Below are 16,481 nucleotides of genomic sequence, written 5' to 3'. Positions count from 1 at the left end.
CCTTGGTATCAAGAAGAACCAAGATATCCAAAATCTGTGCTTCGTGGAAGCATGGAATCGTAATAAATTTGGGAACTAAATTTGCAGCCCAGTGTCAATGTAATGTAGAACTTTCAGCTTCTAAGAAATTGCATTCTGTTTCAATGTCAACTGAAAACTTTGATTCTTTAACGCGGGGGGGGGGGGGGGGGGGGGGGTCCCGTTAATTTACACATACACACACCATGCGATTTTCAGCTGCACCCCAACATTTTTCGGGTTAGCAACAACCCTGATCAGACTAAGCATCAACAAAAAATCTTATGAACAAGTACAAGTTAATGTGAAATCCTACGAACAATGGATCCAGTCTATTTGAAGGGTTGGGTCAACAACATCCAACTTTAATGGATGGCTAAAAGGAGTGGGGGGGGGGGGGGGGAGGAGGGAGAGGACGTACACATTGCCAAACCCACCTTCCTCTCTCACTTGAAAGGCGAATGTTAATACTCCAGTAACTGCATGGTCTCCGTTTGTTCATCAAGATTAACCTTGAATGCAAGTGCAAACACAAATGCTTGGACTTGCATTCAAGGTTAGGCCCTAATCTTGATGAACTAAGAGTTCCCCGTTTGCGATGCCTAGTTTGTTTATACATTTATACTGGGGTTTTTTTTAAATGTACAAATGATAGTTTTGTACCTACTCCATGTGAGTCTTTTCATGTCTAAATCCAGCTGATCTAGATCTATTGTCACTAATGAAAGAAGTGTTTTACTTAACGACACACTCAACACATTTTATTTACGGTTCTATGGCGTCAGACATATGGTTAAGAACCACACAGATTTTGAGAGGAAACACGCTGTCGCCACTACATGGGCTACTCTTCCGATTAGTAGCAAGGGATCTTTTATTTGCGCTTCCTACAGGCAGGATAGCACAAACCATGGCCTTTGTTGAACCAGTTATGGATCACTGGTCGGTGCAAGTGGTTTACACTTACCTATTGAGCCTTGCGGAGCACTCACTCAGGGTTTGGAGTCGGTATCTGGATTAAAAATCCCATGCGTCGACTGGGATCCGAATCCAGTACCTACCAGCATGTAGACCATTTTTTAATTTAAAAAAAAACTATTAAATTATAAAATAATACATATAAACAGTGTGGGTCCCCCCCCCCCCCCCCCCCCCCCACACACACACACACATACACAACCCACCCCCGAATTTGCTGCTTTCGTTTCTTTTCCCAGTTAGGAATTCGATGTACCGGGAAAATCCGATGTTTTCCGATTGCAGATGCCCTGTACCGGAATCGGCCGATCTGTTGTGCAACACATTTTCATCCAGTGTTTTGGTTTGAGAATGATCACAAGCTAAATTAAAACACCGAGTCTGTATTACTGCTGTCTGTTAATGTTAGATGTCCCTGGTTTTATGACATTGCAGCTTTTATAATGAAATGTGATGGTAAGAATTTTTACATATTTTCGATCATCTTCTTGGATTTCCTTCATGTGATTATGGCTCCATGGTTATTAAATATTTCTCGTCCCAAACCAAAATAAAATGCTGGTTCTATATTCGATAAAGCAGTTACCTAATCAAAGCCTTTAGGGTTTAACTGATACAGTATATTTACAGGGCATATACGTGTGTATATCTGCTCATTAATTGCATGCTTTATTCTATGGTTTAATTAATCAATGTGCTCTTTCGCCCTTATTACTAGTTCACCCCGAGTCATTTTGAACAGGGTCGATTTGTACCACAAACCGAGTCGTTTTACCCTAATTTTTAGTTTGTTAATAAAGTACATTTATTTATTGATTTTTAGATTTCACACATTGCGTGTTTATATTTACAAATACATTTTTTATAATTTTTTTATTTCCAATATCATTTACTCACGAAATACGTACATGCCTTAGATAATATATTCACAACATGACTAATTTAACTTATAAAGAGTCACACTGCATAGTACTGATGTGCTGTGGTTTCTTATTAAATATACTATATACCCAGCTGAGGTTCAAACGCTGAGTTTGGTATGTTGATTTTTCCCAGTTTCAGTTGAGAGAAAATAAACCGCTGATAAGGCATTAATATCCAAAGACAAAAAATTAACTAATATTTGGTAATGCATAATGAATAAACATAAGAAAAAAGACTTCAAAACTATAATTTAAAAAAATTGGGGGGGGGGGGGGGAGGGGCGAAACGACTTGGTACGAATGAGATTTAGGGGGAACCAATCCTGGGTGAATAGGACTAAGGGTGAAACAACTCATGGTTCGAAATGGTTTTAGGGAGAAACGACTTGGAGTCATGTGCTCTAGTGGTGTTGAAGTATTATAAAATGAGATTCACATATTTAAATTATTTACCGTAGTTCGGAGGGACGTAGTAAGTTCAGAAACGTATTGACATAACATGCCCCGTGCACTAATATTTGTCCCAGCTTTTCAAAATATACCCCCCCTCCAATGTACAAGTACATACATGTATGTAGTTGTTTTTTCTTTCTTTTGCAAAGGTGAGTCAGCAACATGTAGTAATGTAGAGGAGGATGAACCAGTTGAGGTAAAGCTGTCAGACAAACAGCGAGCCCAAATTGAGCGGAACCGGCAGAAGGCATTGCTGATAAGACAGGCTCGTTCACAGAGCCAGCCAAACACAAATGAAAAACAGGGGTATGTCATCGTAAAATAGGGAAGTCTTAATATTTTTGTTACATATTCACAAAGATTGATATGTTTTTTAAAAAAGTTTGTTTTAACAACACCACTAGAGCAAATTGATGAATTAATCATCGGCTGTTGGATGTCAAACATTTGGTAATTCTGACATATCATCAGAGGAGACCTCCTACATTTTTTCTAATGCAGCAAGGGATCTTTTATATGCACTTTCCCACAGACAGGAAAGCACATACCACGGCCTTTGACCAGTTGTGGTGCACTGGTTGGAACCCCCAAAAAAAACAATCAAGTAAATGGATCCGCTGAGGTGGTTCGATCCTGTAAGCACCTCGAGCTATCACTCAACTGACTGAGCTAAATCCTGCCACTTTTTTTATCAGTTAAATGGAATCTTTTATATGCAACATCCCACAGACAGAATAACACATACCAAATATGATATTAAAAAAATTTCTTTTTTGTTTCACACTTTAATTCATTCTTTGAGACCATGTATGGTTTGTTATATATGGTATGTATTTGATCTTTATGTTCAATAATAAAAAAAATTGTGTGTTTAACAGACTGACGTTAAAACGACCTCGGCAGGAGATAGACACTGGAGCGGGATTTTTTATTGAAGAAGATGAAGAAGTGCTTTCTAAGGTTGCGACAAAGGTCAAACATCCATTGGGTAAGACATGCACAATGACATATTATGTCCTTCAGGAATCTTTATCACTGGGTATAGCAAGCATCCTACTAGTGTTAAATGGGGAGGGGGGCAAGTAACTTAATGTTAAAACACTCACTTAGAGTTAATATGAGTTATGTATCAGTCTGCTAGGTTTATGGTTTAAAAATCGATGGTGATCAAGAAGCTGGTCTGCTGAAATTATATAGAGGAGAGCAACTGCTCTCGGTGTACAAATTCACAGTAATTGTAGTTAAATAAATTAGTCATAGAGGTTGTGCCGAGGTAAGCAGCTTTTCGCGCATGTAAAAATAATTTTGCATGAACACACATGAGCAAAAGCAATTGCTCACATCAAGCCATAGGGACTGAGTTAGGTTTTTTCCATCTCATCTTGACCACCACAGTCTGGGGGGAAATACCTATGAAAGATCCCTTCTTGTTGTTTGGTGGCAGCAGTGTGATTCTGCCTTGGCATCTTGGCCAGTTGTTGCAATAAATATGTTTGACAGCAAACAGCCATTGTAAAAAATGTGCCATGTTGTCCATTCTAAAGAAAAATCTATGAAGCTCTCCGATGGGCGGCACTGCAGGCATGTGTTTGTTTCTGATGTATTTCCTATGATCACTTTATTTTAACACTAAATAGCCATTGTTTAATATGTCAAGTTGTCCATTCTAAAGAGTAATCAGTGACTATCACTGATGTGCGGTATGCACTGCAAACATGCGTTTGCTTCTAGATTTATTTCCTACCACTTTATTTTGTTGCAGGGCCTGTCATGGCAGTCGATAACTTGATTTGCTCCGATTGTCAGAAAGAATTCATGGAGTCCTTCTTGTATGAACATTTTGATCTGGCAGTGTGTGATGTCTGCAGGTAAGTTGGTCAAATTTCATTTTATATTTAAATGTTTTTAGATCAGAGTTAGACAAATATTTTAACCCAGGAGTTACATTTTGATTTATCAGCAATAATGTTTTCAGACAGGTGAAAAATCCTCCAGGCTTATCTAGAATTCTATGCCCAACATTTTCAAAGCAATCTTAGCTCTACAAAATCGTAAAACCATTGTAGGCTATGACGTCACTACAGCACATGCCATTGTGGTGTCATAGCTTATGATTTTATGATTTTGTAGTGCTAAGATTACTTCGAAAATATGTGCCCAGCATTTAAGGATTACCCATGGTGGATAATTCTGGGCTCAGCTACCCACCATTCCAAATTGTCACCAGGCATTTTCAACCATGTCAGGCTTTTTGTTTGATACTAATATCTTTTCAATAAACAGCTTAGTTATCCAAATTATAAAAAGTGCAAACAAATTTACTTTTTGTCTGACACTCCGAATCATCTAGACACAAACCTGTTACCTGAAAATGGCTTAAATCTAAGGTTCTTTAACCTTTAGACTACTACTAATAAAAATCTCATGGGAATCCGTTATTTTTGAAGACTTTTAAATGTTTTTTGATGTTTTTGTCCAGTGTTACTTTCATCTTGATCATGTAAATAATCATCTGTTGTATTTGAAAGTTGTGTTAAAATGGTGATTGTTCTATTACCAAGGTTTAATTCCATCAAATTAGTAAATAAAATCACCAGCTGTCATATTTGTTTCTTTATTATTATGTGTGATATTTTGGTATATACACAGAACAAACATTAGTTAAGGGACATAGCTTATAGAGCTACTGCCTCTGAAAATGTGAATATTATCTTTCTGTACAATAATTTTCTATACTTTGTTTAAAGGGAAAAAGAAGAAAAATACAAACTGATCACAAAAACAGATGCTAAAAGCAAATATCTGCTAAAAGACTGTGACTTTGACAAGCGAGAGCCTCCACTCAAGTTTATAATTCGCAAGAATCGTCAAAACCCACGGTGGGGAGACATGAAACTATACCTCAGTATGCAGGTGGGTTATTTATTATTTAAATGTGTCATAATATTTACAGACTTCCCTGTCAAAATAATACTGTCTTTCCTCTAAGACGAATTTAGATTGTGGGAAGCCATTTAAGATATATCCATATTAAATATATATATTTTAGCTCCCCTAATATGATGAGGTTTATATTTCTACAGCAATGGTTATTTTGCTTTTTGTAGACATATTTTCAAAGATTCAAATGTTAAATATTGCCGTATAATGTACACCACATGTATGCCTTTTGCTTTACCATGCAACAGCAGTAATTTTTATCGATTGGCATAAAAGTGCCATCAGTGATGCTACCAATTTACATCAATTTTAATGCTGTCAGTGTCATCGTTAAGTTCTAGCCCTGACTTCATCTGGGCGGGACGTAGCCCAGTGGTAAAGCGTTTGCTTGATGCGCAGTCAGTCTGGGATCAATCCCTGTCAGTGGGCCCATGGGGCTATTTCTCACTCCAGCCAGTGCATCACGACTGGTATATGAAAGGCTGTGGTATGTGTTATCCTGTCTGTGGGATGGTGCATATAAAAGATGCCTTGCTGCTAATCGAAAAGAGTAGCCCATGAAGTGGCAACAGCGGGTTTCCTCTCTCAGTATCTGTGTGGTCCTTAACCATATGTCCATTGCCATATAACCATAAATAAAAGGTGTTAATTACGTTGTTAAATAAAAAAATTCCATTTCCATTTCATATCTGCATCTAGCCTAATTGACACTAATAGACTAATATATTTTTTCATATTTTTATCTGGTGGTTATATAATAGCAGACACATTTGCAAGATTTCTTGTTGCAGGCAGAAGCGAGAGCTCTCGAAGTGTGGGGCAGTGAGGAAAACATTGAAGAGCAACATGAACAACGGGTAGAGAACAGAGAAAAAACGAAACAAAAGAAATTTGATAAACGGGTTAAAGGTATACAATTTGTGTTTGATATCAAGTTTGTTTTGTTGTAACACCACTAGGCCATATTGATGAAAGACGGTATGTATTTTGGGGTTTTCAATGCATATATCAGATATCATATATCAGATTTATCAAAAACATTTCTCATTCCAGCCAGTGCATCATGACTGGTATATCAAAGACCATGGTATATGCTATCTTCTCTGTGGGATGGTGCATATAAAAGATCCTTTGCTATTAATGGAAAAATGTAGCAGGTTTCCTCTCTAAGACTAAATGTCAAAATTACCATATGTTTGAAATCCGATAGCCGCTGATCAATAAATCAATGTGCTCTAGTGGTGTCATTAACCAAAACAAACTTTAACTTTAATCTAAGCAAACTGTTTTCTGCTGGACAGTTAGAATACATATCTGATGATATGTCTACGACTATGTACAATGTTTTTTGTTTTGTCTTCATTGCATATTCTCAGAATATTTAGTTTTCTTGTTACAGAACTCAGGATGGCAGTACGGAGCAGTCTGTGGAGAAAAACGACGACAAACCACGAACACGAGTATGGAGAAGAAAGTTACAATGAGGATGAGGACGAGTATTCAAAAACATGTAAAACATGTGCTTACGTCATGACGTATGAAAAAATGTGATCGTGTTCACAGGCACAATACTTCCTAATTAGTGTTTTCCCTAGCTTGTGTTAGCATGGTGCAGCACCATGCCTCAATAGTCTAGTGCCATCTTGCCTTAATGAGCACCATGCTGCCCTGAGATTAAACAAGCCTTTTTCACCAATTAATTCTAAAATTGCCTTTATAAAACACCCCAAAAGGTATTATTAATTAATAAAATATGTCTTTTATATCTTTCATCATTCATTTACATTAATGTTTATTTCAATTAATTTTTTTTTATTATAATGAAAATGGTGAAAATGTCCCTAAAATTTCTAGGGAAATCACTACTAATGTTATAGCATTTCTGTTACCAACAAACCTGAATGGAAGACGATAGTAATGATGTATCAGGTATGAAAATGACTTGGAACCAAACAGGCACCAAAACCCCCCAAAAAAAATCCAAAATATGTTGGTGGTTTATTAACACACGAGCATAGTCAGGATTTTATAAGTGGTGGGGGCACCCACATTCACATTGACTATGAGATGTGTTATTGGGAAACCTTTTTCCCCCTAAGACACCCCTGTAGCATGGTAGCTAAGGATTGGCTCTAAGATCAGTAGGCTCAGAGTTCGAATCCAAACACTGTCTGCCATCCAGACTTGAGTTTTAACAGCACATTGAGGTAATGTATGACCACTACATGGACTAACCATTAACTTTGTCCTGAATTGACTGCCTGGATAGTTGAGGTGTGCAGAGGACAGTGTCCTTATAACTACACTAGGACAAAACTGAAATTGAAATTTTTTGTGGCAACTTCCCCAGAGAATAAAATCCATCTTGAATATTTTATTTGGTTGATACATACATATCTGAGCAGCATTAATATTTTTTATAAACTTTGGGACCATCGTCACTTTTTGATGATTGGAATTTTTTAATCGAGTTTCTGTCATATTACACCAACATTTCTTTTGTCATTGTTTTGCACACTGAAGCACAAAGTAATCTCCACAAGTATGTATAGTGATTAATATATATAAACTATATAATGTATTATTATACATTGTGTCAGTAATGTAATTTGTATTCATTTGTATATAAACCAGAGATTTGATAAAATGTTTTTGTTTTGAATGTTTCACAAATTTGCATGGATTGTAACCTTAGAACAAAATACAACCTACTAGTTAGAATCATTTCAAATACTCTTGAATGTCGAGTTTGGTCAGCATATTGTTATTATAAAGTAATTACTGTGTTTGAATTTCCATTATGGATATGTAAAAACATCACCACTTTTGCATAACTTCAAGATTTAAAATAGCCTCATAGTCATAATGCTAAAACCGGCCTCGGTGGCGTTGTGGTTAGGCCATTGGTCTACAGGCTGGTAGGTAATGGGTTCGGATCCCAGTCGAGGCATGGGATTTTTAATCCAGATACCAACTCCAAACCCTGATTGAGTGCTCAACAAGGCTCAATGGGTAAGTGTAAACCACTTGCACTGACCAGTGATCCACAACTAGTTCAACAAAGGCCATGGTTTGAGCTATCCTGCCTGTGGGAAGCGCAAATAAAAGATCCCTTGCTGCTAATCGGAAAGCGTAGCCCATGTAGTTGTGACAGCGGGTTTCCTCTCAAAATCTGTGTGGTCCGTAACCATATGTCTGACGCCATATAACTGTAAATAAAATGTGTTAAAACTTTTTTCTTTTTTTTTTCATAATGCTAATTAATAAAGTTGCCCATGGTAACTAGATTTTTGTTTTAAAATCATTGCCAGTTACCAAAGGCTGTTTCAGAATGTATTACAAAAGACACGGGTCTGAAGGCACTATAATTATTATTTTATATCTGGTGGGACTTCCTACACCTTTTCCACTACCCGGTATATGTTAATTTTAGTTTTTAGTTTTACTAGAACACATTGATTTATTAATCATCAGCTATTGGATGTCAAACATTTGTTAAGTTTGACATATACTCTTAGAGAGGAAACCTGCATCATCCCACAGACAGGATATCACACACCACGGTCTTTGGGTGCACTGGCTGGAATGAGAAATAGCCCACTGACGGCAATTAATCCAAGACTGACAGCACATTAGGCAAGCACTTTACTGTCCTGTCCCCAATTTTACAGTTACATTACACCAATTCAGAAAGTTCAGTTTTCACCGTCGAATATTTAAGAGTAAAAGTAGATGCAGCTCTCGCAGTAATATCCATGTAAATACTATTATCCATTGCCAATACATTTTTATTAGTCTCCAACCGGTAAGGGCCCCCAATTTTGTAGGGAGGCAGGCTTTTGCCCAAATTGAACAAAAATGCCAGAATCTGGATAACTACATTTATTTATATTAGTATTACTACCAAAGAGTTGTATAGGATTGCAAATGAATCACTGCACATTTTCCCATAGATTACAGATAATTTTGTGGGTAGAATAATGGAAATCGATGGTAAAAAGGTATCAGGTCAGCACATATTGCCCAAATATCTATAGTTTTTGTCCGAATTTGAGGATTTCCTCCAGCACTAGTAGGGGGGCAGTTGTCCTCGCCCTGACCGGAGGGGACTATATATTTTGTCTCCATCCTATCTGTACCATATATACTGATGTCCAAAAGAAACTTTACAAGGCTTGAAATTGTATTATAGAAAACCAACAAATGATGTATGGTAGAATATGAAAGTATCATGAAGTTCAGTATCAAATTATTCACATTTTTTATGCATGTAAAATTTCTTTTGGACATCTAGTTTTCCAGACTTTTTTCACAATGCCTCAAGATATTGAGCTGAAATTTTGTGTATAGCTTTATCATATACTGGTCACAGATAAAAGTTCGACTTTCATGACGCTTATGGCCCTTACACTTTAGAAGTAAAAAAATTTGTTAGACCCCATATGGGACATTTATTGCTTTACCAGTACTTTCAGAATCTTTTAGTAGTTGATATGCAGTATACACAGATTAAAATAAAAAATTAAAGTGAAAAAGGAACATTAATTAAATCTCTTAAAAGCCATGTAGATTAAACAGATGCCACACATTTTGGTGTATGTGTGTGTTGATGAGCTATACGAGTTTATTAAAAAATGTCGACATTATCAGCAATGAAAATTAATTTGTTCCAACATAACTTATATTTTGACACAAGGTCTCCTGTATGGTGATGGGGGGTAAATGGCTCAGGAAGTATTAATACTAATATTTTATCAACCAGATTATTTAATTTCAATTATAAACAACAAAACATCAATTTTTTTTTTCCCTCGGGGATATTTTATTTATGGTACAAAATTTGATTTATCACAAATTTGTATATTAAAGCAGATACAGACTTTATTTCATAATGTACTGATCATAAAGACTGGCAGAGAGAAGAGATTGCCGTGTATTCAAAATGACTGCATCTATACTCCTAAACTAGTTACGTCTTGGTACTCTCTATGCAACATGTTTCTGTGTGCTTTTGTTTGCTAGTCAGTGGTGTCACTAAACAAAACAAACTTTTTGTTTTGTTTACTAGTCGAGATAACCACAATTAAACATTTCTTTTTATGACTGTCCATATGATTTATCTATTCAAATCTTTTGACTGCAAAATCTTTAAAATAATATAGCAGGCTACATTATCATAAAACCATCTTCGGCCAAGGCATCACAATAACAGTGGTTTTACAACAAGATAAGTTTAGAAAATATAGGCACAGGTTTAAAAAGTAGATGTTACAATTCTCTTACCCCAGTGAAATCTGGTTAATCTCCAACCAAATAACGATGTTATTTGATGAGTCATCGGTTCATTCATAACAGATACAATCTAGCCTCTTGGTATTTATCAGGCAAAATACACACTAGTTTTAAAGGGACTGTCCCGAGTTTTCAGCCATTGTAGCATGTTTCCTACAAAAATATCCCTTTTAACAACTAAAATTACTAAACATATCTTTTTCTCATTTACAGTGTCAGTCTGTATGTTTAATGACACCACTAGAGTACATTGATTTACTAGTCATCGGCTATTGGATGTTAAACAGTTGGTAATTTTGACAATCTGAGGGAACACGCTACATTTTTCCATTAGTAGCAAGGATCTTTTATAAGCACATTCAAAAAGACAGGATAGCACATACCATGGCCTTTGATATACCAGGCTGGAACGAGAAATAGCCCAATGGGTCCACCAACGTGGATTGATCCCACACCAACCGCACATCAAGTGAATGCTTTTCCACTGGGCTACGTCTCGACCCTCTAGTTGTCCAAATGCTTGTAGTGGTTCCTACTTTGTTTTACTCCTCTGAAAGAAATTATTAGAATGCAATAGAAATGAAGACGACTAGAAACACACTGGGTACACAGTCCATTATTTTAAACAACAAAATATAATTAATATGTAGAAAGTTGAAAAAATGACACATCCTTACTGTGAATTATTCAAGAAAATCTGCGATGAAATGCAGGTAAAGTTCAACCAACAAGTAGGACATTGTTATACTTTTGAACTTCAGCAATATTAAGCCTCGATCACTATAAAACAGCGCAGCTAAACTGTTGTCGCATCGTGCAGCGTGTATTTAAAAACCAGTTGTGCGAGAGCAATTTTTAGTCAGACCAATGGCATCCGACACAACCAAACATGTTTGATGGTAGACCACCGTCAAGTTGTTGCATCGTCTAATGTGATCTAGGCTTTACTAAATATCAAACAAAAACAATGAAGCATTGCTCAGTAGTGAAAGGGAGAAGAATAAATAATAAAAAATAAAGTTCACAGGTAAGAAATATATTTATTTATTTTACAAACAGCAAAAGCATTTGATGAAATCTTGATTTTAATGGTGAGACTTCACGATCCAAATGAAGATATCTGAACAGTTTAACACATGAATATTTGAAAAAAGTTCTAGCAAAAAAAAAAAGAATAGATGCAGTCAAAAAGTCTATGGGTGCAGAAATGCCAACAGATGCAATCACATCTTTGTCTTCAGGGTTTTTCAGTCCAGTAAATGTATGGACTGTGACCGAGAGTGACAGTGAATTCTATTAGTTGTGGTTTTAATCTTCAGGTCCTGGTGTCTGAGTAGCCTGGGGTGCTGCGCTACCAATGTCGGATTGCTTCTTCGTACCTGACACAATGTCGTCAATTCTCAGCAGTAACATGGCAGTCTGAAACAGATGAGAAATTGCCATTTTAGGACACTCATTATGAATGACTACAAAGCAGATCGTCTTTTATTTATCAAACATATATAAGAATATATTGACTTACAACAATGGTAACAGTGGCACACTTGATATTTTACAAAAATGTAGGGGGAAAAGTTGAAATGCAAATTTTAAAATATCAAATACCAAATGTTTACCAAAATTTTCAATGTTGCCATAAAATAATACTAACACCTGTCTAAAAAAACAATTTACTGAGCATGTTTGATTGTTATTCTATCATGTTCTGTGAATGTTGAAAGCTATTTTGACAAAGACTGGTCCTGTCTCGACTAGTCAAGAATGGCCCTGAAATGTAGTATTATGCTGTTAAAAATGGACGAGTTTATTTGGGGGTTTTAACGACACCACAAGAGCACAGTGATTAATTAATCATCAGCTATTGAATGTCAAACATTTGGTAATTCTGACTCGGTCGTCAGAGGAAACCCACTACATGCAACCAGGGATCTTTTAGATGCACCATCCCACAGACAGGATAGCACATACCACGGTCTTTGATATACCAGTCGCGATGCACTGGCTGGAGCCCAATGGGGCCACTGATGGGGATTGATCCCAAACCAACAGCTGTGTTTATGAAGACTGGTCAGGTCTCAACTACAGTCGAGAATGGATCTGAATAGCAGCATTTACGCATCTCGCCTAGCTGAAGAAAATGGATGGGAAAGTTTAAGTGTAAATCACTGATTGTACACGTACCTCGATGGCTGTCTTGAAGACCTGGTATTTGACAGTGATTGGCTCCCACACCTCGTACTCCTTCATGTCCACTATGCTGCCTGTCGTTCCGTCAATTCCCCAGGTGCTGCAGTTCGGCTGAGCATGTTTCGCCTGTGATCAATAACAAACATACTTATTATCCATATGGTTCAACATAACAGAGTTAATAATAATCATACGAAGCATACGTGTAATAACAAGTGTTATTATCCATATTGTTCAACATAACCAAGTCAATAATAATCATACAAAGCACGTGTAATAACAAGTGTAATAACAAGTGTAATGACGTAATTTTGGGCAGCGACGTTACAACATGATGGTGCTTATCCAGTCCTAGCTTAGACTGTGCAATTTAAATATGACGTCATTTCGTCGTCTTGTTCTAGTTGTGGCTGAAACATTTCGAGTTGGGTCTTGTTATTCATAAAGAAAACCACACTAATAATATGGATAATAAAGAAATTATTACTCACGTGTGAGTTGTACTAATTTTATGAAACTCATGTCAGGATTCATGTATTGCCCTTGTTTCTTAACATCAGTAGGACACACAAGCTCGTATAATAATCTCCATGTAGTGAATAGTTATAACATGAGCTTGGTGAGTCATAAAATACCAACACTTCATTAGTTTATAGACAAGTGGTTGTATGATTTAATAACTGCATCATTGATGTACATACAAAACCGTAAATTTTTCAATGATCATAAAAGCCTTCACACGCCATCAATAACCCATCCACAGAAATAGCCATTAGCGACTGTAGTATCTGAAATGTGTTCCTGCCAACTAATAAAAGGTAATTTTTTTTTATTACCAACAAAGGATCGTTCTTTCAGATAGAAAGAAAGAAATGTTTTATTTAACAACGCACTCAACACATTTTATTTACGGTTATATGGTATCAGACATGGTTACGGTCCACACAGATTTTGAGAGGAAACCCGCTGTCGCCAGTACATGGGCTACTCTTTCAGATTAGCAGCAAGGGATCTTTTATTTGCGCTTCCCACAGGCATGATAGCACAAACCTTGGCCTTTGTTGAACCAGTTATGGATCACTGGTCGGTGTGAAGCACTTACTCAGGGTTTGGAGTCGGTATCTGAATTAAAAAACCCAGTACCTACCAGCCTGTAGACCGATGGCCTAACCACGACGCCACCGAGGCTGGTCTTCTTTCAGATAGGGTCAGCACATATTACAGCAAGTGATATACCAATTGCAGGACATCAGTTACAATGACAAAAAGACCAATAGGTCTACCAAAAGTGATCAATCATATATAAAAAAAACCCAGTAACACTACAGTCTACGTGAGCACTAGGCTGCTGCAGAAACACAAGCCAAATTGACTATTATAACCAAAACTCAAAACTATTCTTCAAGATGAACACACTATTTGCCTTTACAGCTTTTTACATAAAGACTACGTACCCGAAGAGCCGTCAGTGTTCTGATAGTGCTGGCTCCACAGTTCTGTATCAGAGTCCTCGGACACACTTCCAGGGCTCGCGACACAGCCCGGTACGGCCATTGGTGGATTCCCGTTATACTCTTCGCCTTCTCATTCAGTGCCTACAAATACAAACAAGCTTAATAAACTTGTGTGAGAAAAAAACATTTATTGACATCCCAGCATATTGTTTTTATTATTAGTAGTAATGACTATCGTAATTTTTGACAATCTGCCTGGCAAATGAGAAAATGTCACATAGATTTCTCTGTTAATTTGTATGTTTTCGCATACCCAATAGCTGGTGTGTTTTTGTGCTGGTGTGTTGTTAAATATTCATTCATTCTTTCTTTCAATTTACAGCAAAGTTCCTTTCAATGCAATTTTTCACAGCCATAATAGGTTAGATCATTGCCCATAAAGGACTAGATGGAAGGACAATCGATCTGTCCAGTAAGATTATCAACACAGATTCCATAATTATACTGTTCAAAATATTGTTAGTTTCGGGTGAAAAGCAGACAACTTTACAGAGCTATATACAGCAAAAGTAATTTTTTGAAAACCATCAAGACACCAATATCAGGTGACCTAATTGACACTACAACATGTACCTGATCCATTCAAACTGGACAATAATAGAATTTATGATAAAAAAAAAATGTTTCCCCTTTAAAATACTTTCTCCAATATTTTGTGAACAAGAGCTCTCACAATAGAGCCAAATCCAGTGACTAACACACAATAATGACAGATTAAACAGTAAGTGGAAATGCCATTAAACATGCATTCCTTACATTAAACTAGTAATAATAAATTTACGTCCCACATTTGTCCACTAAAGCTTTTCAATGCACTAGGCTGAATGTAAATGCCAATTCCAAGAAACAAAGAAATCTTCCACTATTGTACCCATGAGAGCGATACACAGGCTTAGTTAAGCCGTACACACACAGATCAATACAGATTCATTAGTGTTAATTTTGTGTGTACCTGAGCCAAAGCCATTTCCGTGGCTCCACCACCTGGAACCAACTGAGGGTTTACCATAACGTTCCGGGCCACGTTCATGGCATCCTGGAGATTACGTTCCACCTCATTCAGAATGTCCTTACTGGCCCCTCGCAGTAGAATTGTGCACGCTTTTGGATCTTTGCATTCTACGAGGAATGTAAAGTAACTGGAAAAAAACAAAACAAACATTTATTGCCAAACAACTTACCATTATGGAACAAAAATAAATCCTGGTATATTTATTTTAATAGCTTTTTATATTGTTTCATTTCTTTAACTGGAAAATATTAATATTATTTGATATCAATCATTTTAAATTTTTGTACCTTTGTTTAAAATTCAATAGCTTATTCTTCATTCATAAATATTTTAAATATTACATGTGAATGACATAATAAAACATTTACAAAGTATTATTTAAGTCAAGACCGCAGAGATTAAGGTACAAATTCAATAATTGTATACTTGGTTGTACACATGCTAAATCTAGTTCATGAATAAAGTCTTTGGGTGCCCATGGGGCAAGATGAATCCTAATTAAAATTGTTTAATGACTAGTTTAAGCTAACTTACTCATCTCCTATTTTCTCAATTTCAAAGAGACCACACGAGGTACCAATGTCTTCTTCACGTATCTCATCTGTTCGGTTGGCTATTGTTGCTCCACAAGCTCTAAAAAATATAAATTATTAAATGACTTTAGAACAAGCTTAAAACATCCAGCCTTCTCGAACATTCTCAATTCACTTTTGGCTTTGTTTTTCCTCTTCTTTTTTTAAATTAACACAGAGACATGTTTTTCATAATCATATAGGGGCAAGATGTAGCCCAGCTGTAAAGCACTCACTTAATGCAAGTCAATTTGGGATTGATCCCTGTCAGTGGGCCCATTGGGCCATTTTTCGCTCCAGTCAGTGCACCACAACTGGTACATCAAAGGCTGTGGTATGTACTATCCTGTCTATGGGATAGTGCATATAAAAGATCCCTTGCTGCTAATCGAAAAGAGTAGCCCATGAAGTGGCGACAGTGGGTTTCCTCACTCAATATCTGTGTGGTCCGTAACCATATGTCCGACGCTATATAACCGTAAATAAAATATGTTGAGTGCGTCATTAAATAAACCATTTCCTTCCTTCTTCATAATCATATAAACCTTCGCTGGTCAAAATTGGATACTGGTACTATTAATTACATTAGAAG

At 36.6% G+C, this 16,481-nt stretch overlaps 2 protein-coding genes across 2 annotated transcripts in view; one reads left to right on the top strand and one right to left on the bottom strand.

Moving 5' to 3' along the window:
• Positions 1 to 1,298: 1,298 nt before the first annotated feature.
• Positions 1,299 to 7,017, top strand: LOC121378423 (DNA repair protein complementing XP-A cells homolog). The gene is made up of 7 exons (XM_041506601.1): positions 1,299 to 1,452; positions 2,522 to 2,678; positions 3,251 to 3,360; positions 4,135 to 4,240; positions 5,120 to 5,285; positions 6,104 to 6,221; positions 6,712 to 7,017. Exons 1-7 carry the CDS (start codon positions 1,440 to 1,442, stop codon positions 6,861 to 6,863), a joined length of 822 nt encoding a protein of 273 aa, XP_041362535.1. The 5' UTR covers positions 1,299 to 1,439; the 3' UTR covers positions 6,864 to 7,017.
• Positions 7,018 to 11,624: 4,607 nt separating this feature from the next.
• LOC121385946 (T-complex protein 1 subunit gamma-like) overlaps positions 11,625 to 16,481 on the bottom strand; it is a 33,664-nt gene continuing 28,807 nt past the window's right edge. The window contains exons 13-17 of the mRNA XM_041516743.1: positions 15,852 to 15,950; positions 15,258 to 15,444; positions 14,246 to 14,386; positions 12,786 to 12,917; positions 11,625 to 12,023 (exon numbers count right to left, since the gene is read on the bottom strand). Of these exons, the coding sequence (XP_041372677.1) occupies positions 11,913 to 12,023; positions 12,786 to 12,917; positions 14,246 to 14,386; positions 15,258 to 15,444; positions 15,852 to 15,950 (670 nt within the window). The 3' untranslated portion in view covers positions 11,625 to 11,912. The remainder of the gene's footprint in view (positions 12,024 to 12,785; positions 12,918 to 14,245; positions 14,387 to 15,257; positions 15,445 to 15,851; positions 15,951 to 16,481) is intronic.

Source organism: Gigantopelta aegis, chromosome 2, assembly GCF_016097555.1.
Source record: "Gigantopelta aegis isolate Gae_Host chromosome 2, Gae_host_genome, whole genome shotgun sequence".
NCBI classification, from domain to species: domain Eukaryota; kingdom Metazoa; phylum Mollusca; class Gastropoda; order Neomphalida; family Peltospiridae; genus Gigantopelta; species Gigantopelta aegis.
The sequence above is the reverse complement of the archived record's forward strand: the minus strand, read 5'-3'. Positions and strand labels throughout refer to the sequence as shown.

What these genes read in the sequence shown, in the direction of transcription:
- LOC121378423 (XM_041506601.1), top strand. An exon ending in AACACAAATGAAAAACAGGG is followed by an intron (nt 2,679 to 3,250) that starts GTATGTCATCGT and finishes TGTGTTTAACAG; the next exon opens with ACTGACGTTAAAACGACCTC. An exon ending in GCAGTGTGTGATGTCTGCAG is followed by an intron (nt 4,241 to 5,119) that starts GTAAGTTGGTCA and finishes CTTTGTTTAAAG; the next exon opens with GGAAAAAGAAGAAAAATACA.